Source organism: Octopus sinensis, linkage group LG16 (assembly GCF_006345805.1).
Source record: "Octopus sinensis linkage group LG16, ASM634580v1, whole genome shotgun sequence".
NCBI lineage: Eukaryota > Metazoa > Mollusca > Cephalopoda > Octopoda > Octopodidae > Octopus > Octopus sinensis.
The window spans coordinates 56,512,728-56,540,365 of NC_043012.1; the positions used below are offsets into that span (position 1 = coordinate 56,512,728).

Consider the following 27,638-nt stretch of genomic DNA (forward strand, 5'->3'; position numbering starts at 1 on the left):
ACTGGAAGTTTGTATCATAGGACTGAGACTGGTCTCTGGTGAGTTTGCAGCAAAAGGAAGTATTGGTTGTAGGCATGTCTCAGTGGTTAAGAAGTTTGCCTTGCAAACCTATCGTTCTAGGTTCAATCTCATTGTATAGCACCTTTGACAAATGTTTTCCTATGATAGCCACAGGTTTATCCATGCCTTGTGAGTGGAGTTTGGTTAACATAGATTCTGTGAAAACTCGTGTGTGTGTGTTTGCGTATGTGTACTTGCATTTCTTTCACTAATATAGTGAAAAATATAAATATCATCAGGAAGACCGATGAAACTACTTTTAAATAAGAATATTTTGTATTTTTTCTGCCTAAGATGCACACACAAGGCCTTCTCACATTAATAATACAAGCAAATCATGGGTTTGTAGCTGTTTCCTTTAATATTTTCTTTTATAGAATCTGTATTGATTAACCATCTTACTAACAATAACTCTGAACACCTTTTCAAACTCCAGCTATCTAATACCAGTGAACATGTTTACAAAGTCAGAAAACAGCACAGCCCCCATGACTTTCAGAAACATTTTTTCACGCTGAGAGTTGCTGAAGTATGGAACAAACTGCTAGCATCAGTTGTTAGTTGTCGGAGCACTGCATCCTTTAAAACTTCCATGCTTCCTGAGATTCGCCAACACTACACCTGATTTTCTCCCCTCCATACACACGCAAGCATGTATCTGACTCATACATTGTTCGGTTTCCAGACATTTGTACATTATTGCATATGCTTTATATGCACTTTTGACAAGTTGCAGTGCACCTGAGCACTGTATACAATAATTTCATTATTGCTTTATATATTATATTATAATTATATTATCATTAAGGCAGTGGGCTGGCAGAATCGTTAACATGTCAGGCAAAATGCTTAGCAGCATTTCATCCAACTTTATGTTTTGAATTCAAATTCCGCTGGGGTTGACTTTGCCTTTCATCCTTTCAGGGTTGATGAAATAAGTACCAGTTAAGCACTGGGGGTAATGTAGTTGACAAGCTCCCTCCCCACCAAAATACCAGGCCTTGTGCCTATAGACTAAAGGATTGTTATCATTTAAAATAATAAATGCGCCCTTTGAAAGCCTAGCCAGGCTCATGGGCCCGGTTTCTTGGTTTCTATGGCGTATGTGTTCTCCAGCTGGATAGGACGCCAGTCCATTGCAGCGTTACTCATTTTTGCCAGCTGAGTAGAGTGAAGCAACATGAAATGAAGTGTTTTGCTCAAGAACACAACGCGTCGCCCGGTCCAGGAATCGAAACCACAATCTTATGATCATGATGCTGACACCCTAATCACTAAGCCACACGCCTCCACATTGTTATCATTTACAATGTAATATATGTGAAGGCATATGGATTAGTAGTTATTGTATTCTAAGGTCACAATTCTAAGGTCATGAATTAGATTCCTGGGGCACATTCTGTCCTTCAGCAAGATACTTTATTTCACATTGCTCCAGCCCACTCAGCTGGCAAAAATGAGTTGTACCTGTAGTTCAATGGGCCAGCCTTGTTACATTGTGTCATATTGAATCTCCCTGAGTACTAGGGTATGTGTGTCTGTGGAGTGCTCAGCCACCTGCACATTAATTTCATGAACAGGATATTAGGTTGATCAAATCAACTGTAACATATGTCATGACTGACAATGTACCTGAGCCATATTATGTAACATACTATAACATAATATAACACACACAGACACACACACACACACAATAAATTGTTATATGCCTGTTGAACAGTGAGAATCAGAACACTGACACACATATTCATTCTTAAGATGGTGAGCTAGCAGAAATGTTAGCACGCCGGGCGAAATGCTTAACAGTATTTTATCTCCCTGTAGGTCTGAGTTCAAATTCCGTCAAGGTCGACTTTGCCTTTCATCTTTTCGGGGTTGATAAATTAAGCACTAGTTGCGTACTGGGGTTCATCTAATCGACTGGCCCCCTCCCCCAAAATTTTAGGCCTTGTGCCAAGAGTAGAAAAGAATACATATTCATTCTTAATACATTGCAGCAAATTCAAACATGAATATGCTAATCACTTGTATTTCATTGAGAACAACTTATCCTTTCAGATGAATGCAGGTTTGTAATACACTTGATTCATTAGTGTATGGGGACTTTAGAACTCGTGTTGTTTCGACATTGTTGTGTCACCTCAAGTAATACTAACCCTGCCTAATGAATCTAACAAGAGTTGATGACTTTTGTTTATTCTCTCATGCAAGGTTATATCTGCCAACCAATAAATCATCATAAGCATAGTGAACATCATTATTATTAGTAGTAATAATAATGTTCAGTGAAGGTGCATGGCTCAGTGGTTAGAGCATCGAGCTTACAATCGTGAGGTTGTGAGTTCAAATCCCAGACTGGGCTGCGTGTTGTGTTCTTGAGCAAGACACTTTATTTCACGTTGCTCCAGTTCACTCAGCTGTAGAAATGGGTTGCGATGTCACAGGTGCCAGGTTGTATCGGCCTTTGCCTTTGCCTTTCTCTTGGATGACACTGGTGGCGTGGAAGGGGAGGCCTATATGCATGGGCGACTGCTGGTCTTCTGTAAACAACCTTGCCTGGACTTGTGCCTGGGAGGGTAACTTTCTAGGTGCAATCCCATGGTCAGTCATGACCGAAGGGGGTCTCAGCAATAATGTTCACCATGCATATGATGCATGGGTTGCCATCACACTGCAACAAAGACTAGGCCACATATTCTGCCATAACAATGAATCCTGTTTCATTACATGCTTTTAGTGGTTTCCGGTGAAAAGGTTTAATGTTTTGACTTTATGCAGCAATCAAGAATTCTTTGGTTTCAGCTTTGAGTTCAGAACTTCACAGACAATGTTGTTTTTTGTGGTTGTTGTCTTTTTCTGAATTTTCTATCTTTTGCAGTATATTTGTTTGCCATGATGTTTGTTTGGGTTTTGTTTTCATAGTCCTGTCTGAGTGGATCAGAGGCTTTAACCATTTTCCTCTAATAGCTACAGTATCTGCAGCATATACATACATTATCATTGATTAACCAGGTGATAATGATGTTTCTATCTGTTTTCATTATGTCCATGATGGCCAGGCTTGCAATTTCTTTTTTATTCTTGCTGCTATTTTACCATTGAGTTTCATTCTTCAGAGGTACATGGCTGGGGTTTGTTATATACTTTATTTCACACATGCTAGGTCTATCCTCACAATTTATGTTTACAGTGCCGTTATTCTAGAGGCTTGTTTTGTGTACATTATTTGTGTTTTCATGAGGTATTATTATTATTATTATTATTACTATTACTATTACTATTATTATTATTATTATTATTATTACTATTATTATTACTATTATTATTATTATTATATTATTATTATTATTATTATTATTTTTGATTTGACTCAGATTTGTTCTTATTCCTGGTAGTATTTATGTGGGTTACTACCGGAAGCCTTAGATAGTGCTTAAAACTCTCCTGATAATCTTTCCTGTCCCTAAGAGGCAAACTTTCAGTAGAAGCTCTGGAGGGCATTCCATTCCAATCTCCTTCAACCATTTGTCTATATCTTTACTCACAGACCCTAATACACCAAGTAATACAGGTACAACCTCTACAGTTTTCATATTCCAAATTCTTGCAATTTCAAATTTTAAGGGATTGTATTTTTTTAATTTTTCATCTCCTTTCTTTACAATCCTGGAATCAGACAGATATGATGGATCAATTAGTAAGCAACTTCACTTTTCTTTGTCTATTATTATGTCTGGTTTATTATTTAACATTAAAGACTTTTTCACTTCCCGAGCATTATTCTAATACATCTGTCTATTGTCTACACCACCTGTCTTCGTCTTTTGTTTTTCTTTTGTGAATTCTCCCCTTATTATTTTCTAGCTTCTTATCTGTGTGATTATGAAAATCCCCAAAATTCTTGCTTTTCTCCAACTCAAGCATTCTTTTAACTGCTGTTGTTATAATTATTATATGCTTTCTCATCTATGTTGCACACTAGATTAATAATCACTACTATGCTTTTGATGCACACTACAAGTCTGTTATTGTGTCCTATGGTCTAAACAGGTTACAAGCAAATACTAACATCCATTGATTAAGCATATTGAAGAACAACCCTATCACTGAATACTGTACTAAGTTCAGCCGAAATATTATTTTCTGCAAGGAATTAGATTACAAGGACAAAGGGACATTACAAGTGTCAAGCAAAGCCAAATGTGTACATAAATACACACACGCACGCATGCATGCGCACACACACACACACACACACACACACACACACACACACACGATCCAGTCATCAAAATTACAATTAATTCAGGACAAACAGAAGAAAATAAAATTAAATCTCTATACTTTTTATAAACATGTTATTTATAGACACAATTTATTCTGAAACCTAAAAAAGAAAAAAGAAAAAGAAAAAAATCATAAAATCAAGTTACTTAATTCCAAATAAAAAGTTAATACTTTTATCAAAAACTGATATAAATGAAAAAGTTAACTATTAATAATTCATATTTTTAATTAAGTTCACTTATAAATAATTTAATTTCTTTTCATTCATTTAATAAAGATATTTATAAGAAAGTCAGTATATTTCAGTGACTAAAAGCACTAATAAGATTTAATTATTTTGTCTAATGATATGTAATTTTATAACAGGTCAATCTGCTTGAGTTAATTAAGACTGCAATGGAAGAAATTAGTAATAGCATACAAAACAGTTTCATTAATGAACTAAAATAAAAAACCATATCATTAAGTTGATTGAATTTCCACCAATTTCTTAAAACCTGGCCATTTTGATTTTAATTTTTCTTTTTTCCCACTTTCAAAACAAGCATGCATAATGTAACATTAAACCAAATGACTTCAACTTTTCATAAATTTCAGAGTCACAACTGTTATTTTGAAATGCTGTTTTAATTTTTGTCCCATAAAATGAACCACATGTTTATTGAGCCAATTAAGGAGGCTTTAATGTAGTCACATGCCTAGCTAGAAATAGCAGTAAAATCTTATTCAAATCAAATAACACCATTTCAAACAAAGAAAAAAAAAAGACAAGTTGGATAATGTAGTGTTAGTTACGTCTAAAAGACATGATGGTCATTGAAGGATTACATTTGATCAAATCCAAGCTCAGACAAGGTTGCCCTGGGGTTTAACAACAACTATGACCAAAGATATTACAGCTATGATTTTCATATTTTTTTTTGTTTTTGTATGTTAATGATGGGTTAGTTACATCTTAAAAGACATAGTGGCTATGGATGAAATACATTTGATCATATGTCTGCTCGGTTAGGGTTGTCCTGGAGCTAAACTATTTTCTTAACTATTAATTTTATTTCAATGGCTGTGTGGTAAGAAGTTGGCTTCCCAACAACATGGGCCCAGGTTCAGTCCCACTGTGTGACACTTTGGGCAACTGTCTTCTACAGTAGCCTTGGGTTGACCAAAGCCTTGTGAGTGGATTTGGTAGGCAGAAACTGAAAAGAAGCCCATTGTGTGTGTCTGTGTGTGTATAAATATGTATAAATATATATGTGCGTGTATGTGTCCCACCACTGCTTAACAACCAGTGTTGGTGTGTTTATGTCCCCATAACTTCGTGGTTTGGCAAAGGGACCGATAGAATAAGGACCAGGCTTTAAAAAAGAAATTAATACTGGGGTCAATTTGTTTGCCTAAACATTCTTTGAGATAGTACCCCAGCATGGCTGCAGTCTAATGACTGAAACACGCAAAAGAGGAAGATAACAGTGAAAGCAACAAAGTTATTTAAAATGTTTGAATTTTGGAGACGTAGAAAAATGAAGTTTGGCATTAAGTTCATGAGATTATGTCATAAACTGGGACATTTGAGTGTTAGTCTTTCTGACATAGTAGTGTAGCTCTGGACAGAAGTGAGAGAGTAGTCCACCCAAGGCAGTGCTTTTGGGCCAACTGTATAAGTTTTTATGGGAGCATAGCTAGAGAAAAAGAAGGTGCTGAGCTTAAGGGTTACTCCAGGTAATACACACTCAAGCTACATCACTGTTCTGATATCAACCTACCAATGATCAAATATGTTAGGCTTTCGTGTCTTTTTATATATCAGTTTCAAATTTTGACACAAAGCTAGCAGGTTCAAGGGAGGGGCTAAGTCAATTAAATCAACCCCAGTATCCAACTGGCACTTATTTTATTGGCCCCGAAAAGGTGGAAGGCAAAGATGACCTTGGCAGAATTTGAACACAGATGACATGTCACTAAACATTTTCCCCCGGTGTGATTCTGCCAGCTTGCCACCTTCGGGTTGCGGATCCGTGGAATAAGCTGCCGGATGAGATAGTGAAGATGCCGACAACTGCTCGGTTCAAAGTCTCTCTTGACCAGATATGGCCTCAACTCTTTGCATGAACACCACCCTGTACATAACTCCATGTCCCTCTACATGGCCTTGCTTTTTGCTTTTTGAACCAAAAAATTAACTTAACTTAACTATGACTTTTTATGAATCAATGACTCCGTAGTTCTCTGTGATCATTCAGTAAGGGTGTGATTTGAAGAAAATCTGATTGTGTTTCAAGAAGTTTTCAGCAACCAGGTGTGTAGTGTCTCCCTCATTAGTAACATGTACAGATAATGGATACTGTAACATGAATGGTATAATAGCAGAAAGCACACACTGTAGCTACACACCTGTTTTGATACCAACCTACAAGGTAGCATCCAAAGGTTCCTAGACTCTTTTACTTGCTTCAGTCATTTGTTTGCGGGCATGCTGGAGCACAGCCTTTAGTCGAACAAATCAACCCCAGGACTTATTCTTCGTAAGCCTAGTACTTATTCTATCGGTCACTTTTGCTGAACCACTAAGTTACGGGGATGTAAACACACCAGCATCGGTTGTCAAGTGATGTTGGGGGGGCAAGCACAGACACACAAACACTCACACACATATATATGTATATATACATACATACATATGATGGGCTTCTTTCAGTTTCCGTCTACCAAATCCACTCATAAGGTTTTGGTTGGCCCGAGGCTATAGTAGAAGACTCTTGCCCAAGGTGCCACGCGGTGGGACTGAACCCGGAAACATGTGGTTGGTAAGCAAGCTACTTACCACACAGCCACTCCTGCACCTATGACTAGTTATGTTTAATAAAAATAAATTATTTATCTAAGTTTAAACATCATCTCCTTCAAAATAGCCACGTTGCACAGCAATACACCAATCCAAGCATGCCTGCTACTTTCGGAATCTGGCCTGGAAATTGTTTTCCATAAGCAAGTCAAGGACGTTCAGCAATTCACTCTGGATCTCAACAATGGTGTTTAAATGGTGACCTTTGAGCCGCATTTTCATCATGGGGAAAAATATGAAATTCCACAGGTGCTAAATCTGGCGAAAAGAGCAGGTGCAGAAGCAAAGCCACGTTGATTTTGATGAGTGACTCACAAGTGAGGAAAGCTCAGTGAGGAAAGCTCAGTGAGGAAAGCTCACATTGTCATTGTGAAGAATCCAATTCTTCGCATTCCACTGATTGGTTGCTTTCTCTGAATGTCCTTCTTCAAGCGCTTTAAAATGTCACAGTAGAACTTTCAATTTAAGGTCTGGCCCTGGGGGATGAATTCTCAATGCACAATACATTTCTGGCGATGATGCTCATGCAAGGTCTTCCAGATTATTCATTGTCTTTCAGAGATATTCTTCTGCTTTTGAAGAATCCGTGCCACTTGAAATATGGCATACGACCCATTACCTTGTCACTGTTAGCTTGCCAAAACATGCTCAATGTCTCTGTGGCAGACTTCCCAAATTTAACGCAGAATTTGGTTCTTTGTTCCTGTCCATGACAAAATCACAGACTACACCAAACACACGATCACAAAAACACAAATTTCACAACTTGCAAAGTGAAAACAGTGATGTCACTGCGCACGCAACCATGTGCTGCCATCTGTTGGTGTGCTACAAAACCAATCCAGGAACTGTTTAATATCACCTTGTACCTCTGATTAAATATGTTACATTTATGCCTCCATGTCTTTTTATATATCAATGACTACATAGCTCTCTGTGATCTTTCGATAGGGGTGTGATTTGAAGTAAATCTGATTGTATTTCAAGAAGGTTCAGCAACTAACTGTGTAATATCTCCCTCATTAGTAACATGTACAGATAATGATATTGTAACATGAATGGTATAATAGCAGAAAAAAGTGTTGTGTCTATTTGATAAGATATGTCTTTTTTGAGGGGAGGGAGGGTTTGGTGGTTTACTCAGGAGAAAGGAGCTGTGTTTATGACATTCACTGGTCCTCAAATATTGATTTCAAATTTTAGCACAAGACCAGCAATTTAACTGATACTTACTTTATTGACCCTGAAAGGACAAAAGGTGTAGATGACCTTGATAGAATCTGAACTCAGAACGTAAAGATAGATGAAATGCTGTTGAGCATTTTACCTGGCATGCTAACAATTTTGTCAGACTGCTGCCTTATAGCCCTTAAAATATTGGTTAAAATTAATGTTGATTTCAACCAATCTCTGTTCAGTTTGAACAGTAATTAGTTGACATCTACAGGAAGAACATACACAGTGGGGGGCCCCAAATAACTGATGTTCTGGGGTGAAAGGGATGGACATAATGGTCACTACAATACTTAGGACAGGGGAGATGTGACACAGTAAAAAACAGGAGAGAAGAACAGAAGAGATGGATGCACTGCTTGGGTAGAGTTTGGTGAAGGTGATATGCAACAAGATAGTTCCAAGGAGTACAGGCTGTTGTAGCAGAGGCAGAAAAGTCAGGAGTTTACCAATGAAAGAAAAATAAATCCCTTAAATTGATTAAAGTTATCAGATTATAAGTATTTTAGAGAATGGGATTAAATGCATACATAGCAGCATTGTTGTGTTCAGGAACAAAGATGGGTCATGAGTGGGGCATTTGATAAGGTGGCTTTTCGAAAAAACAGCAGGGGGACACTTATAGACGTCATGACCTAACTGGGCCTGGCTTTCTTAGAGTGTTGGGAATTAACGGGCTGAATCACCTGCTTGACAGGAGTTCTTCCTCCAAAGATTACTCGCCCCATAATGAATTTCCATTTACTACTCTGCTAAATAAAAATGCATGCTATTAATGGCAATCATCATCATCATCATCATCATCATTTAATATCTGCTTTCCATACTGGCATGGGCTGGAATTTTTAATTGAAAACTGATAAGCTGGGGGGTTGTAGCAGTCTCCAATCTGATTTGGCAAGGTTTCTACAGCTGGATGCCCTTCCTAGCGCCAATAGAATGAAATGGCTGGGTACAGCTGTTTGGATGCTGAGGATTTGGTACAGCCGGCTGGGAATTCAACCTAATTTGACAACAGTATATATTTTGGTGCTAGACGCAAACACACATACACATGCATGTGTGTGCAGAAATATATACATACAAATAGAGAGAGAGATGGAAAGAGAGAGAGAGAGAGAGAGAGAGAGACATTATACATACATACAAGGATAACTAGATGTTCATACAGAGAGAGAGAGAGAGAGTAGGAAAAGAATGATAGAAACATTAAAATGTCTGATGTCAAGTAGACCAGCATCAAATTAGCAATACAAAATAAGTGGCACCAAGATGGCAGTGGACAAAATGCCTCATAGCCACACCTGTCATCAAAACATGAAGTCAGAGTTGATTAAACTGGCCCTTCTAATCATCATCTACTCCATTCCACACCATTCTTTGACAGGTGCTTAATGTATCAACCCTGGGAATGATAAAAGACTGAGTCAACCTTGGTAAGACTTCTAGTCAGGATCTAAGAGGGACAAAGATAAATGCTGTGTAAAATAATCTGCCACTTCACCATTTCTACTCTAGAAGAAGGAAGAAAAGAAAGAGAAGAACTTTCTTTTTATCAACCATGCAGGGATGAAAGGCGAAGCTGACCTTGGTGAGATTTTGAACTCAAAATGCAATGAGCTACAACAAATACATTTTTTTATGATGCTATAAGGATTTTGCCTAAATAATAATAGTAATAATAATAATAATAATAATAATAATAATAATAATTTCAAATCCTGGCACAAGGCCAGCAACCCTAGTGCCCAGCTGGTACTTCTTTTAACCTTTAGCATGTTGCAGGCACATCACATCGCTGTATGAGTTTTCTCCCTTCTCAACGTGATACAGTGCACCTGCATTTATAGGGGAGAAAACTCGTATGGTGACATGATGTGCCTAAGCATGCTAAAGGTTAACTGACTCTGAAAAGAGGAAAGGCAAAATTTACTGCGGCAGTTTCTGAACTCAGAACATAAAGCCAGAAGAAATGCCTGTAAGCATTTCATCCTGCGTACTAATAATTCTGCCAGCATTGGAGGGGGAGGGTGTAAATTGATTACATCAACCCCAGTACTTGATTAGTACCTTATTTTATTGATCCTGAAAGGATGAAGGGCAAGGTTGATTTCAGCAGGATTTGAGCTCAGAATATAAATAGCTGGAAGAAGTGCTGCTAAGCATTTTGTCCAATGGGCTAATGATTCTGCCAATGATGATGATAATGATGATGATGATTTCTGATAATAATAATTACAATAATAATTAATAGTGGTTAGTAGTAAATATCTTTTTAAAAAATGTATTTATTAACGTCATTCAGAACACACTCACCTTAGCCTACATGCAAAATAAAAGGATAAAAAGTCTCAAAATGTAAAAAAAAAACACTTCAGTTGTCTTCTAAAACAACAAAAAAGCAAAACAAACTTTCATGAAAATAATTTGCATACCACTTGCTCTGTTCCATCTGTATCCAGATAAAACACCTACATAAAAGCAACCTTTTGTTATTGAACTGAATATAAACATTTGGATGAAATGTCTGAACAATGAGGAATGATGGGAAAAACAACATGACTGAATTTTTAGATAGGTACATGTCAGAAATTTGAAGACAGGGATTAAATTATTAATCCTTTAACATTAAACTGCCCATATCCAGCTCAAATGTTCTAACTATATTATGTTCAGATCGCCTAGATCCAACCTCAAACATTTACCCTATAAAAATTATTCTGAAAATAAGTAACCACATCATTGAAATAGCAAAGCAATGAGATAATGCAAGATTAATTTTAATTGATGTAAATAAGTATTACATTTGACAGAGTAATCTGAATGCTGAAGGCTTAAATCAACCCTAGCACCTGACTAGTACTTAATTTTATCAATCCAAAAAGGATGGAAGGCAAAGTTGATCTCAGAGTGATTTGAACTCAAGATGTAAAATAGTGTAACTTAATACCAAAGGCATTTTGTCTGATGCTCTACGAATTCTGCTGATCAATGCCCATAATAATCTTTTCTAGTATAGGCACAAGGCCTGAAATTTGGGAGGATGGGGTTAGTTGATGAGATCAACCCCAGTGTTCAACTGGTGCTTATTTTATCAACTCCGAAAGAATGTAAGGCAAAGTTGACCACCAGCAGAATTTGAACTCAGAATGTAGAAATGGATGAAATGCTGCAAAGCATTTTGTCTAGCATGCTAATGATTCTGCCAACTCAGTCTTCACTGCCTATTATTATTATTATTATTATTATTATAATTAATAATAATAATAATAATAATAATAATAATAATAATAATAATATAATAATAATAATAGGCTTACAAAGAATAAGTCCTGGGGTCGATGTGCTCAACTAAAGGCGGTGCTCCAGCATGGCCACAGTCAAATGACTGAAACAAGTAAAAGAGTAATTCAAGCACATAGCTGATAATTTGAGAGGAAGGGGCAAGTCAGTTACATCAACCCCAGTATCTGACTGGTATTTTATATTACTGACCCTGGAGGGATGAAATGGACAGTTATCCCTGGCAGAATTTAGAAGTTAGAACATGATGAGTTGGAAGAAATCTCACAAAGCATTTTGTCTGATGCTCTAAGAACCCTACCAATAATTACTGGTTCTTTATTTGCCACAAAGATGATGAATGGGAGACATTACAAAGACAGGTTGCAAAAACAGTGGGAGTTTTATGTAGAGTGAAACAAATAAAAAAACGAATAAACACATGCATCAAAAGGAAAAAAAACATAAAATATATAATGTATATATATCTTGAAAGTGGAGCATACACTCAGAACAAAGCATGGCACCCCATGAATATTTAAATGTTCTTCAACACTAAAGTTTTCTCCTTGTTAGGAAATTACATATGAAATTTGAGATAGGAATCAGCAGGAATACTATGCTTGCCACTTTCAACCACTTTTCACCAATTTTACTGGAGGGCAGCACTTCACTCTCTGCTTTCACTCATCTTTTCAAAAGGACATTGAAAAAAGTTGGTAACATGTTTACTCTGATAGGAAAATGTTTGTCCTTAGACCCTGCAATTTTGTTCACCAACTACACTAATCCCTTTTGTTCTAGCTACCAGACTGCAAAAAGCCTAAAACTCAGCAGGCAGCTAGATTTGTACTATTCATAATAACAGGTAACCCTACAACTTAGTAAAGTTTGGATACTGAACAAGTGGACACAGGAAATTTTATTGCTCAGTGGTTCTCAACTATTTTTTTTTTTTATCTATAGACCCCTTTGATTCCTATTTCACTCTACTGGACCCCCAAAGCCATTTGGTGTTGAAATAAATTCCTATTGCATTTTTATAATTGAATATCAGGAATTGTATTAAAAAACTTTTGTAATATTTTGTGTTATGCAGAAGCACAACCAATTTTACTGCACATAAATTTTAACAACAAAATCTTAGGCTGACTGCCAATGGCTATATAGACCTTGGTTGAGAGCCACTGCTCTACATGTGTCTCAAACAGGCCAGAATAAGGGCACTGCCATGTCTATAAAGTTTATTTTGGATTATTCTGTGCCACACCACCACCAACAGCTGCCGCCACCACCCAATCTGAAAGTGTATTAGAAGAGTTTATTCAGACTGTCCTCATTGATGCTTAAGCTTGTTCATTGGCTGTCGGTGCTTACACATTCCACCAACCTCAACTATTGATGTGGACATTCCACTGAGTGCTTTACCCATCTTGGTGCCTGATAATAGTCCCGATGTCACAAGCCCAACTTCAGTCTGAGCTTGACATAAAACTATAGTGCTTACTTATTAAAGTTTTAGACACTCTTAAAAAATCTGAATGGTCAAGGCTGGGATAGCCCTGATCATATGTCTGCTTGATCAAGGCTGGTTTCAGGTTAAATGCCAATAACCATCCTGCAAGGCATTCATTAAGAAGAGTCTCCATGTGGTAGAAATATCAGCAAAATTTCCTTCAAATCACATCCTAGTCTTAAAATAAAATGGGAAGATCATGACCAGAATGTCTTTAACCGTAGGTCTCCTCAGTCATAATTGACCTGGGGCTAAACACCAACACCCTTCACCATCACCACCCTCATCACTATGTTGTAATACTTAAATTGAGCTATAAGGAATTGCCTAGTGTAATTTCAGTTTCTTGGCCTCTGGCACAATACAGTGCCAATAATAGGAAGGGAACCATTGATCTCTCTGTAGGTCACTCAATAACCAATTGACTTGGTTACCCATACTGCAGAGGCTATTTAATGAAAAACGATATAAAAGAAATGGTGAAAATTATAGATTTCTAGACAACATAGTAATAAAATCAATGAAAGATCTATATGGGGGGAGGGGGGAATCAACAAACTATAGAGAAGAGTAGTAAAAGAATTGCAATATAGAAACCTTTCGAAAGATTCATTGAGAATTGGAAAAATAACAGAGATAAAGAAAAACATGTAAAAAATAAAAAAAAAAGAAACTAATTATAGAGCACACATGCACTTACACATACAACATATGAATACTATAAACAGAAAGACTGAATTCAATCATCTGCCAACCATAAATATATAAAAATATCAGATGTATTATGTTTAACATAATATGGCAATTTACAGAGGAGTGGAGGAAGAGTATCGGTGGGGAGGAGGGGCTTAAAACTTATAGCACAAGAAAGTTGTTATATATATATATTTCTGACCATATATGGCATCATGGTATCACTCTAAATATCTATAGTACTGGTTAGTGTAAAAGACTGGACTTTGGTATCATTTCCTCCTGCAGTGATGTATTTTTAAAATAGAGCAGAGATGATGATGACGAACAATTGATGGTGGTAGCAACTGCAGCAGTGGTGGCAGTAGTAGCACCACCAGTGCAACCATCATCATCATCATCATCATCATCACCTCTACCTGTCCTCATAATCATCACCACCACAATCACCTCACCCATCATCATCAATACCACCATCACTTTTCCCATGCTGGTAAGCATTGGTTGGATTTTCTGAGGCAGAGTTTTGTGACTGGATGACTCTCCTACCTTCAGCAAAAGAGACCAATGGAGTAACTATCAGACTGAGCAAGAAAGAGAAAAAAGCAAGTTTCTTACCACAAAGTCACTCTTATATATATATATATTCTTTGTTTTATTCTTTTCTACTAGTCCCAGTCATTTGAATGCAGCCATGCTGGAGCACCACCTTGAAGGATTTTAGTTGAACAAATCAATCCCAGGACTTATCATATTTTAAGCATAGTACTTATTCTATTGGCCTATTTTACCAAAACACTAAGTTACAGGGATGTAAACACACATACACGCATAGATACATGTACACACACACACATGATGGGCTTCTTTCAGTTTCCATCCATCTACCAAACCTACTTGCAAAGCTTTGGTCAGCCCAAGGTTATAGTAGAAGACACTTGCCCAAGGTGCCACATAGTGGGACTGAACCTGGAACTATGTGATAGGGAAGCAAGTATCTTACCACACAACCATACTTTTATTTATTTATTTATATATATATATATATATATATATATATAGGCCCAAATGTGGAAGCATGCTTCTTAACCATGTAGTCTTGGGTTCAGTCCCACTGCATGGCACCTTGGGCAAGTGTCTTCTATTGTAGATTTGGCTCAACCCAAAGGTGTGCGAGTGAATGTGGTAGATGGGAATTGAAAGAAGCCCCTCATATATGTGTGTGTGTGTGTGTGTGTGTGTATTTGCATGTATCCTTGACTAGAGATCCTTTGATGGTTATAAATGAACATCATCACCATAAAAAGAAGATTGTTCATTTCCAATCTTCTGTGAAAAACATGCCTGGCCATGGCAAAATATTACATTGCTTAGAAACAGGTGAGGGTTGGTGACAGCAAGGGCTCCAGTCATAGAAAAATCTGCCTCAACAAATTCTATGCAGGCATCATAGAAAAGTGAACATTAAATGATGATTATACTCTTTTACTTGTTTCAGTCATTTGACTGCGGCCATGCTGGAGCACCGCCTTTAGTCGACCAAATCAACCCTGGGACTTATTCTTTGTAAGCCCAGTACTTATTCTATCGGTCTCTTTTGCCGAACCGCTAAGTGACGGGGACGTAAACACACCAGCATCGGTTGTCAAGCAATGCTAGGGGGACAAACACACAAACACATACACACACATACATATATATATATATATACATATATACGACAGGCTTCTTTCAGTTTCTGTCTACCAAATCCACTCACAAGGCATTGGTCGGCCCGAGGCTATAGCAGAAGACACTTGCCCAAGATGCCACGCAGTGGGACTGAACCCGGAACCATGTGGTTGGTTAGCAAGCTACTTACCACACAGCCACTCCTGCGCCTATATATATATATATATATAATAATAATAATATAAAAAATATATAAATATATAGGCATAGGAGTGGCTGTGTGGTAAGTAGCTTGCTTATGAACCACATGGTTCCGAATTCATTCCCACTGCATGGCACCTTGGGCAAATGTCTTCTACTATAGCCTTGGGCCGACCAAAGCCTTGTGAATGGATTTGGTAGATGGAAACTGAAAGAAGCCCGTCATATATATATATGTATATATATATATGTATGTGTATGTTTGTGTGTCTGTGTTTGTCCCCCCAGCATCGCTTGACAACCGATGGTGGTGTGTTTACAACCCCGTAACTTAGCGGTTCGGCAACAGAGACCGATAGAATAAGTACTAGGCTTACAAAGAATAAGTCCTGGGGTCGATTTGCTCGACTAAAAAGGTGGTGCTCCAGCATGGCCACAGTCAAATGACTGAAACAAGTAAAAGAGTATATGCATATATACATACATATATGTACATACCTACATCTATATGTATATATACATGCATATATGGGTACAGGACATAAAAAAAAATGGTAAACACAATGAGAAACGAAAACATAAAAACAAAAACATGGAAACGAACTATTTTTCAAACAACGAAAAAACAGAGTACAAGATATACAACACAAGGAATATTCCCCTTCTTCAGTTGTCCCTGTTTCGTCTACTCCATCATAATCATCATCGTTTAACATCCGCCTTCCATGCTAGCATGGGTTGGACGATGTGACTGAGGACTGGCGAACCAGATGGTTGCACCAGGCTCCAATCTTGATCTGGCAGAGTTTCTAGAGCTGGATGCCCTTCCTAACACCAATATATATAAAAACTCTACATATTTTTAATATAAGGTTATATTGAACACTTTTCATGTCTTTCTATTACAAAATAACAGTAAAGACCTCCTTTGGTCATGAATAAACACGGGATTGCATCTACAAACTTACCCTCTGAGGCACAAATGTGGGTAAGGTTCTTTATGGAAGACCAGCAGTCACTCGTGCATACCAACCACCCCACTCCACACCACTGATGTTGTCCAAAGGGAAGAGGCAAAGGCTAATACAGCTTGATACAAGTGAAATAAAGTATCTTGCTCAAGATCACAACACAGCCTGATCTGGAAATCGAACTCACTACCTCATGATTGTGAGCCCAATGCTAACCAGTGAGCCATGCGCCTTCACAAAACAAGATAAACAAACAATATATACCATAATGACCAGAAGTTGTGAATATACATAGACATTATTACATGAATATGGAATGCAAACAATTAAAAGAATAGACAGACTACTTAATGTGGCCCACCAAAGGTTCTAGTTCTTGTGGTGTAGTGGCTTGTGTATCTTAATAACCCTGAGAGATATGCCAGTGATAGCAAGCTCTTGGTAGGGCCCCCACTGCTGGAGGAAAGGGGTCAGACTAATATGGTAGAGGTGAAAATGGGTTTGCATAGGGTCAACACCCTTACCTAGAAAAGGGCAAAGCTAAAAAAGGATTGATGATAATTCAAAACAACAAGACCTAGGAGATGACATCCACATTTGATGGCCCGAAGTTAAGAACAGTGAAGAAAAGTTGTCAATGGTCTACGCTCCATAGCAGGTGAAGGGCTTAAGTCAAGGAAATCACTCAATGAAACACATTTTAATTCCTTTCAGGGAATGTCTACTTAAAATACTCATTGAGGGTACAAAAATGCATGATAAAACATGTGCAATAGATGATTTGTTTCTACTTGAACAAAGATTAGAAAACAATATAAAAGAAAAAAATGGTTCTAGATTAAAATTATGAAGATGTTAAGTCTATATATTATCTTAGATAAATTTCAAACTAACTTCATAAGTTTAATGAAAGAACATTTCTTCATGCCTCAAACCCACAGACTGATGAGGGTAAAGCTTATTTTCAGATTTTCAAAGCATTTAAGCTCAGGATTCCCCACTGGATAGGTTGCCAGTCCATAGCAGTGTTAAGAGCCATTGGTAATCATTTTCAACAAAGTGTACTGGAGCAATGTGATATGAAGTACCTTGCTTAATGATACAATGCATTGCCAAGTCTGAGAATCAAACCCATTATCTAATCATTATGAGCGTAACATCCTAACCACTAGACCAAATAAGGAAATATAATTTTTTTTAAATGAATAAACTAAACCAAGATTTAAACATGATCAAATTTTCTAAACATCTGTTCATATTTGCAGTGTACACAATGGCATATCAAATTTCTATGAAAAACAATACAAGGGTGACATTTACAGTGAAACCAATGCAGAAACCACAAATAGCCAGATAGCCACAAAGCATAAAATCCATGAAAAACTTAAATGACACACCAAGAAAATAAAGAGAAAAGAAACTTAAGCCAACTGAAAAACCACTAAAACAATTTCAAAAACTCACCTAAAAGTAGACTCATTAATCCTTCCAAAAGTGATTTTGGTATAGTTAATAAGATATTAGGGTAAATGCTGACATAAACAGTCTACAAATTTTAATCTGTGGAACAACACTGCATCAGTTATTTCGTGTTCTATGATGTCAAAAAGAAAAGGAAATGCAGATATATCCAATATGCTATCACTGGCTATTTTTGTTCCATAAACTAGGATCTTCTAAAATCTGTCCAATTCACCAGGACATACACAAATATTACACAGTGATCTGGAGATCATTATGTATTTACAAAATGTCATAGTCTCCCATTGTATATCCAAACACAATCTAACCATCCACTAAATATTACCAAGCATTTACTTATATAAGCATTTGCAAGAGGACGAATGTACTATTTCTCCAATGAAGCCCCACCCCCTTAACAAGGCCACTGTGTGCTACAATGAGGCACTAACATGTATTTCTTCAAAAAAGGAATGAAGAAGTCACCAACAATTACTACTAACTATCCTAAAAATATGAAGAGAAATATTTTATGGTATAACCCACCATATAACATCAATGTTAGTGTTGTTACTCTCCCAAATCAGAAGATACATCTTGAGCAACCACAAATTTCCTTAGTTGTTGAACAAGAACAACATAACAATGAGCTGCATGATACGTGTCAAGTGATAAGTAGAGCAGCAATGCCAAAATATTACAAAGAGTAAAAGGATGACATTTAATTACGGTAATATAGATCTTTACAACCTAAAGAACAGATAAAAGTAAAGTAAAACGGTACTGTAATACTACATAAACAAGCTGTACAGGACTCACAAACCCCTCCTTCAAAATTCAGCTGCTTCAGTGAAATACCTCATTCTGTCATCAAAACCATACAACTTTCAACATATATTTGGAAGTAATGAAACAGAGAACACCAATATGACATGAACAATACTAGTTAAGGTACAAATGTACCTTATCTGCAATTTCTGACTTACAGAATAACATCAGCCATCTGCAATCTTAAACAAAAGAAGCCAACTAATTTTCACTTGCAGACAAATACCCAAATTCTTTCTCTCAAATTTCAATGAATGATCACAGGGTCACTTGAAAAAGCACTTCATTTCATTACTAATCATTATTTCTCATCAAATGAATGAAACAGTAATGATATTCCTGTTTCACTTACACATGAATAACTATCTATCAGAGTCCGCAGTGTTCCAATGCACTGAGTATTTATGGTTATGTAGCATAAAATAAACACATGCACACACATTGTGCTTGTATATATATATATATATATATATATATATATATATATATATATGAGTGGCTGTGTGGTAAGTAGCTTGCTTACCAACCACATGGTTCCGGGTTAAGTGCCACTGTGTGACACCTTGGGCAAGTGTCTTCTACTATAGCTTCAGGCCGACCAAAGCCTTGCGAGTGGATTTGGTAGACGGAAACTGAAAGAAGCCTGTCATATATATGTATATGTATATATATACGTGTGTGTGTGTGTTTGTGTGCCTGTGTTTACGTCCCTGTAACTTAGCAGTTCGGCAAAAGTGACCGATAGAATAAGTACTAGACTTACAAAGAATAAGTCCTGGGGTCGATTTGCTCGACTAAAGGCAGTGCTTCAGCATGGCTGCAGTCAAATGACTGAAACAAGTAAAAGAGTAATGAGTGTATATATATATATACATACACACACACACGTGTGTGTAAAACTTTTCATCCCCTAGCATGAAGCTGACCTCTAAATTCCCCTGGGTTTCAAATGTACTGCATGGCAACCTCACTACTGCTGGTGGCATGAAAAAAGCACCCAGTAATGCTGTAAAGTGGTTGGCATATGGAAGGCTATCCAACAGTAGAAACCATTTCAAAGTAGACACTGGAGCACTATACAGTCCTTGGGCCCATTGGATCCTGTCAAACCATCCAACTCATGTCTGCATGAAAAAGGACACCAATTGATGACAATGAGGAAGATAATGACACACACAAGTATTCACCAAAGTATAGTAAATGAATTATACCATTTTCCCCAATACTTTAAATTTCATGGTTTATAAAGCTCTCTTCAAATGGAAGTGATTCCAGTGAAATTTGTCTGTCAAATACTGATTTTATTGTAGCATTCTCCATCCATGCCAGCGTTGTCAAGACATTAATTCTAAATTGTAGTCCCCCGGGGAAGTGAAATGGGACACTGCTGTTTGAGGTGGCTCTTTCAGACACTTCCTCAGTCAAAAAGACAACCATTTTCACCAGCAATATTGATGATATGAAAGTATTGCAAGCTATCAAGAACTATGTGAGATCTAAACACAGTCAAGAACTGAGCTGAAAAAGTACCCCAACAAAAGTCATTCAATGCTGGAAAATTTCAAGTCCTCTTGTGTAAGTCCACAAACAGATTGCAATCAAAACACACAGATCCATGGGTTTCTAATTCCAGAGTCAGAATCAATGCATGATCAGGGAATCAATATATAAGTAATGACACATCATTCTATATGAATATTACTAATAACAATCCAACAGATGACTGGCTGGCTGGATTCTGAAATCATTCAGAACAAGAGAAGAGAAACCATTATTGTTGGTCTTGTAGAAGACATGTGTTCTCAGCCACTTGGATTATTGCTTCCAATTATGGTCGCTGCATAGTGTCAAACTAATTGTGGAACCTGAGATAATCTAACACTGTTACAAAAAGATTACCTCAATGCAATTGATGATCAGATAGGAGAGGGGGAAAGAACTGAGGCACTACTTCCTGGGGTGAAAACATGCAAGATATGCATTGGCGTTAGGAAGGGCATCCAGCTGTAGAAACTCTGCCAGATCAGATTGGAGCCTGGTGCAGCCATCTGGTTCGCCAGACCTCAGTCAAATCATCTAACCCATGCTAGCATGGAAAGTGGACGTTAAATGATGATGATAATGATGATGATGATGTATACATATATGCATACACACAAACACACACACTGAAGATCTTGGAGTATATAGTACCAAATTTTGGGATTGAAAGCTATACCTATTCCTGAACTGGACATCACTGCATATTACAAAAGGTCTCATACTCTCCATTTAGAGTAAAAGCCCAACATAGTTCAGTGTCCAAAAGCCTACAACTTTTCTATACCTTGTTTAAAAACCTAAGATATCCACAAAGCATAGATGGGGATATACTCAAAAAACAAAAAAAGCTCAACATCTTTTATGATAACTCAATATCAACCGCAGATGAACTTACATCATAGCAAGAAACACAAATGAGGGCAATGATAACCAACTCTCTCATTCACCAAAAATTAAGCACAGACAAAAGGTTGTGGAAATGAAATAAATTAAAAGTAATGGTGATGCTCCAGCAGAGCAACAGCCAATAGGCAGAAACAGGTAAAAGACTATATATATATATATATATATTTTGCAATTAAGGACAACTTCTTAATAAGGAATCTTAATAAGAAATTATCAGGTAGATAGCGTGAAAAACCTCATAAGAGAAAAATTTCGAAAATAATTCTTTCTTATTGAACATATTAATTTATATATAGAGGGCATTATTATACAAAGATGCCACACGCTAAGAGGGACAAAAAGTCATTTCTACCAAAAATTTTACTAATCCCACCGAATGCAATCTTTCAACTACCTGATAATTTCTTATTAAGATTCCTTATTAAGAAGTTGTCCTTAATTGCTAAATAATTTTATTCCAAAAAAACTTTTCCTATCCGAAATGCAATTCGAAGAAGCCTGCCATTTACCGGATGTAATATATGTAAACTCCCCATGTGCTTCGTTGACGTTGAGCAGTTAGCTGCTTGGCTTCGACGAGACAGGACCGTTTATTTATGATACGTCCAGGCTTGCTGAAGAGTGAGTAAGTACGAAATCACAGGTGATACAAGTCTATATTTTTTAAATGTCTTGCTTTGAAAGATTGCATTCGGTGGGATTAGTAAAATTTTTGGTAGAAATGACTTTTTGTCCCTCTTAGCGTGTGGCATCTTTGTATAATAATGCCCTCTATATATAAATATATATATATATTATATATATATATATATATATAGTTTGCAATGCACAGTATCATATATCCATTACAACTGATCTTACTAATCAGTTTCATACTAGGGATTCAACAAAGTGTTAGGTATCAATTTGATTATGTAACCTTACATTCATCAGAGGCAGCCAATATGGAATGAAATATGTGTGTGTGTATGTATGTGTGTGTGTATGCATGTATGTGTGTGTGTATATATATTATACACACACATTTCATATATATATATATATATATATATATATATGCAAACACACACACGCACACACATATTTCCCATGATTTTCTTTACTTTTATACACACATACACATTCACGTATATATATATATTCATACATATGGATAATGGCTTTTGAATATTTATGAATATCTATAGTGGAAACCAAAAGGGAAGCTCACAATATACATTGTAACAATCCTGGTCTAAGCAAACATCAGTGTACAATCTGTAACAAATACTTCTCTACTAGAATAGGTCTTCTTAGACCCAGATGAACAAATAAACGAGCAATGCTCTTCTGCTTTCTTCCTTCTTTTCTCCTCTCATTTATCTAATTTTCTTTTAAGTTTAATGTTTGATGTTTAGTCATGCCATTCCATATGTACACATACATATTTTCTGTTGCAAGCTTTGTTTAAGCACAAAAATTAGTGATACCATTTAAAGATGACAACATATCAAATGAACGTTCAGAAATGTTAGATTACTGCAGGCATTCTTTGAAGTTCTTTATAATTATGAACTGCCAAATGGCTGATTGAAGCAGTAATGTACTTCTAAATAGTTGATTAAATCAGTTAATTTACAGAAACTGGAATATCATTTTTTTAAACATTTCCATTTTTAAAGACACTTATTAACACATACAGTTGACAACATACATATATTTTTCACACACAAACTAACATACAGATATACACACACACATATATATAGTCTTATGCCTGCAATATTGATTGTAAAGTTCATTCTTATTTTTATCTCGTTAAGTATTAGATTATCTCTGCGTTTTTGAAATGATGGTTACATTATTAACCAATTACATCACTTTCTCATTCGATATCCACCAATCAGCGTTCAAACTTTTTTACTGTATGCTCACTGTATACCAAATTTCATGCCCTATTTTTTTTATCCATAATCATCTTTAGATCAGCAACAAGAAAGCCATGGTAACCATATATGACGTTTCAGGCTTCCAATCAATTACATCACTCTACTCTCAGTATTATGAACTTCCTTTTCTTCTTCTTGCTTACAATTATATCCTCATTATATATATATATGGTACCATTCTGAGGTACATTGCTGCTTCAATAGTCTAACCCATGCCGATATATAAAATTATAATAATAATATGAGCACTGTAGTTCGCTTGAAGCATTGTAATATAAAAGAGGGTAAAAAGAGAGAAAATAGAAGATTTCTGACAATGCAGAAAGTTTTGAGTTTCATAAAACTTTTTTTATTTCAGGCATAAAGGCCCATCTTCAGAAGAGAAACAGTCTGAGAAATGTCCAGTTAATAGCACCTGTATAATTGGATATTTCCCAGGCCATTTTTCTTTTGAAGATGGGCCTTGTGCTTGAAGTATAAAAGTTTTATAAAACTTTCTGCATTGTCAGAGGCTTTCTATTTTCTTTCTTTTTACTCTCTTGTATAATAATAATAATAATAATAATAATAATAATGATAATAATAATAATAATAATAATGATAATAATAATAATAATAATAATAATGATAATAATAATAATAATAATAATAATAATAAATATACGTGTATATATTTTGGTAGCAAATTGAATTAAAACCAGCACTCATGTTGTAAACAATATCAATTGCTCATATTCAGTGTATATATTTTGTTTGTTTCCCGGTTCCCTATGCCGAACAAACAAAACACATACATTGAATATATGTAGTTGATAAAATATATTTGTTGTTTATAACATAAGAATTGAGAAACTTCAAGCAACATGAAATAAGTTGTTTTCAATGGTGAAACTCAAAGTAGATAAAACTATAAACAGTAATCTTTAAATATTGAGTTAAAAAGCTCTTCCGATGGAAAAAAAAAAAGTTGAAAGCTATCAATGGGACGTGAACATATGAATTCATATCATTGGCTGATATGACAGATGTTTTACCACATGACCAAAGCAATCCCTCAAATTTGTTCATCTATTTTAGATTTTGTTCTTAACAGCAAGAATTGTGAAATAAGTTGTTTTTAATGGAGGAACTCGTTCTTTATACCAATATTTATATGCTACTTTTTATAGTATTATCTACATTGAGTTCCACATTAAAAATAATATATACATATATATATACAAAAATTATAATTTAGGGTATCTAAGAGATACCACCACACTTGAAATAACAGTGAAAACTTGACTCTAAAACCACATTAAATTTCAGCGACTGAAACAGCCGTCATGCTTCAAACAGCTTACAAGGACACTGCCATGAGCAAAACGACAAGTTTATGAGTGATTTCCATGCTTTAGGAGTGGTCACTTGAAGATCAACCTCATTCAGGACAACTGTCAACCTCCCGAATAAATGAACATTTAATGTGGTTTTAGAGTCAAGTTTTGACTGCTATTTCAAGTGTGGTGGTATCTCTTAGATACCCTGAATTATAATTTTAAATAATTATTACCTTTGAAAGGTTTTTATTCCCATGCTGGCCACCTGATAAGATCGGTATTTAAATATCGATCTTATCCTTATTTATATACACACACACACACACACCAATGCTAGATGTCTAACAAGTTTTTACAATAAGCAAGATGTTTTTTTTTTTAACTTTATCAAATAACAAGTACAAATAAAGAAGAGATAGACGATGAAGTTATTACCTGCTCATCATACTGTTTAGCAAAATGTAGCAGTTCAGGAGTCTAAAAATTAAAAAGAAACAGAAATAATTTAATAAATGACTTTTGAAATACATCTCAATGGTTAATGACTATCAATATATAAGACTAGCACTATGACCTGGCAACGCCGGGTCATAATGCTAGTGCATGCATATACAGCTGCGTGCGTGCGCACATACACGCGAGTACTGTCCAAATCTCAGACCAATCACATACAGCTAGCTGGCATTCAATTGGCGTATCAAGTTTTGGGCATTTTGATTGGGTTTTGGATAGAAAATTCACAAAAAAGTCACTTCTATCGATTTTTTTAATGGCGTTGCTTGTGACTGGGGAAATGTAAAGATGTGCACGACCACCCTTGGACGGTTTTGAATGACCATAGAAAGTGCGAGGGGGGCCAGTTGATTAGATTGAACCCAGTATGCAACTGGGTCTTAATTTATCGACTCTGAAAGGATGAAAGGCAAAGTCGACTTTGGTGGAATTTGAACTCGAAATGTAGCAACAGACAAAATACCGCTAAGCATTTTGCCCAGTGTGCTAATGTTTCTGCCATCTTGCCACCTTAAAAATATTCTTTTCTACTCTAGGCACAAGGCTCAAAATTTTGGGGGAGGGGGCCAGTTGATTAGATCAACCCCAGTATGCAACTGGGTCTTAATTTATCGACCCTGAAAGGATGAAAGGCAAAGTTGATCTCAGCAGAATTTGAACTCAGAATGTAAAGACAGATGAAATATCGCTAAGCATTTCGCCCAGTATGCTAACATTTCTGCCAGCTTGCAGCCTTGTTACATTGAAAATATTGACAATAAAATTATTATATTTACTTCTTTCATTGGAACTTTCAGTTTAAGTAGTTCTGCATAACGACATAAAACTTTGAATGGTGCATGGATTTTCATAAAATGGATTTCGGAATCACTCTGAAACAGTAAGAAAAACAGGATTTAAATTAAATGTCTGAATGTCTGAAATGAGTCTTATTATAATTATAATATAATACATCAACCCCAGAGTTCAACTGGTACTTATTTTTTTTATCAACCCTGAAAGGATGAAAGGTAAAGTTGACCTTGGCAGAACTTGAACTCAGAATGTTTTGTCTGTCCTTACATTCTGAGTTCAAATTCCACTGATGGTGATAGTGGTGGTGGGAGTGGTGGTGAAGGTGATAGTAATAGTGAGAGTGGCAGTAATGGTGAGAGTGGTGGTGACGGTGAGAGCGGTGGTGATGGTGATAGCAGTGGTAAGAGTGGTGGTGGTGAAAGTGGTGATGATGGTGAGAGGTGGTGATGGAGAGAGTGGTGGTGATGGTTGTGATAGTGATGGTGATGATGGTGGTGCTGGTGATGGTGAGCATGTTGGTGAGAGTTGTGGTGATGTTCATGATAGTGATGGTGATGATGGTAGTGTCGGTGATGGTGGTTATGACAGTGTTGATAATGGTGGTGATGACTATTGGTGACTGTTGGTGATGATGGTGGTGATGATGATGGTGATAATGGTGTTGGTGTCGGTAGTGGTGGTGATGGTAGTGATAGTGCCTGTAGTATTTAACAAGACATAACTTACGGTATCAACTTCAAGTTCTAGGAACTCTTTCTTCAAGTTATCGTGAAAAGTCGAGCGAGCATTCTGTGATTCTGTCATCTTCTTACTATGTTTATTCCATGCAATGATATAATCGATCCGTCGCACTCCATCTTCAAAATATAATTTCCTTCCCTAAATAACAAAAGAAACAAAATATAAAAACTTTGAATGCTGCATGGATTTGCTTAAAATGTTCTTGAAATGGTTATCAGAATCACTTTGAAACATAAAAGGAAAATAAATATTAACAAGAGCGCAAACCTCTGCCAAGGCAACACCAACATCCTAGCAATGATTAGCCAGAGATGATTTTTAAAATGAAAATATCTGAAATAAACTCGACTGCTCTCACAAACGAGAATACTAAAAATTAACCTGACTGCTCTCAAAACTTAATCCTTTCATTACTGTATTTATTTTGAGATGCTCTGTTTTTCTTTCAATTAATATTAAATATAACAAAGAATTTAGTAAAATAACTTAATTATCATTAAGCTAGTGTTAGGAACATAAATTGTGACTAAGACTTGGTGGAAGATTTTAATTCAAAATTTATGAAAACAAGACATTTGTACCTCAGAGCCAGAGCCAGTTTCAGTTGGGTTGGTAACAAAAGGGTTAAGCAAAAAAAAACAGGAAAAATAATCCAGAATCCTTGTCCAAAACTGGATCGATACCAAAAATTAATCTGTTTGTGCCAGTCACGAGGCCAAACATCCCTGAAAATTTCATCCAAATCCATCCAGCAGTTCTTGCGACTGAAAGCAATACCTCTGCCTTCGCTAATGTGGAGGTAATATATACGTTTGAGTATGCATTTCACATACGTTCTTTGACACT

General features: G+C 36.3%; 1 protein-coding gene across 7 annotated transcripts in view; it reads right to left on the reverse strand.

Moving 5' to 3' along the window:
* LOC115220382 (anoctamin-4) overlaps window positions 1-27,638 on the reverse strand; it is a 120,399-nt gene that overhangs the window by 52,596 nt on the left and 40,165 nt on the right. For 5 of the 7 annotated variants that reach the window (XM_036510165.1, XM_036510161.1, XM_036510160.1 and 2 more), the window contains exons 4-7: window positions 26,778-26,930; window positions 26,033-26,128; window positions 25,179-25,220; window positions 10,861-10,896 (exon numbers count right to left, since the gene is read on the reverse strand). In XM_036510165.1, coding sequence (XP_036366058.1) covers window positions 10,861-10,896; window positions 25,179-25,220; window positions 26,033-26,128; window positions 26,778-26,930 — 327 coding nt within the window. The remainder of the gene's footprint in view (window positions 1-10,860; window positions 10,897-25,178; window positions 25,221-26,032; window positions 26,129-26,777; window positions 26,931-27,638) is intronic. The other 2 variants (XM_036510163.1, XM_036510162.1) reach the window with 1 other exon arrangement.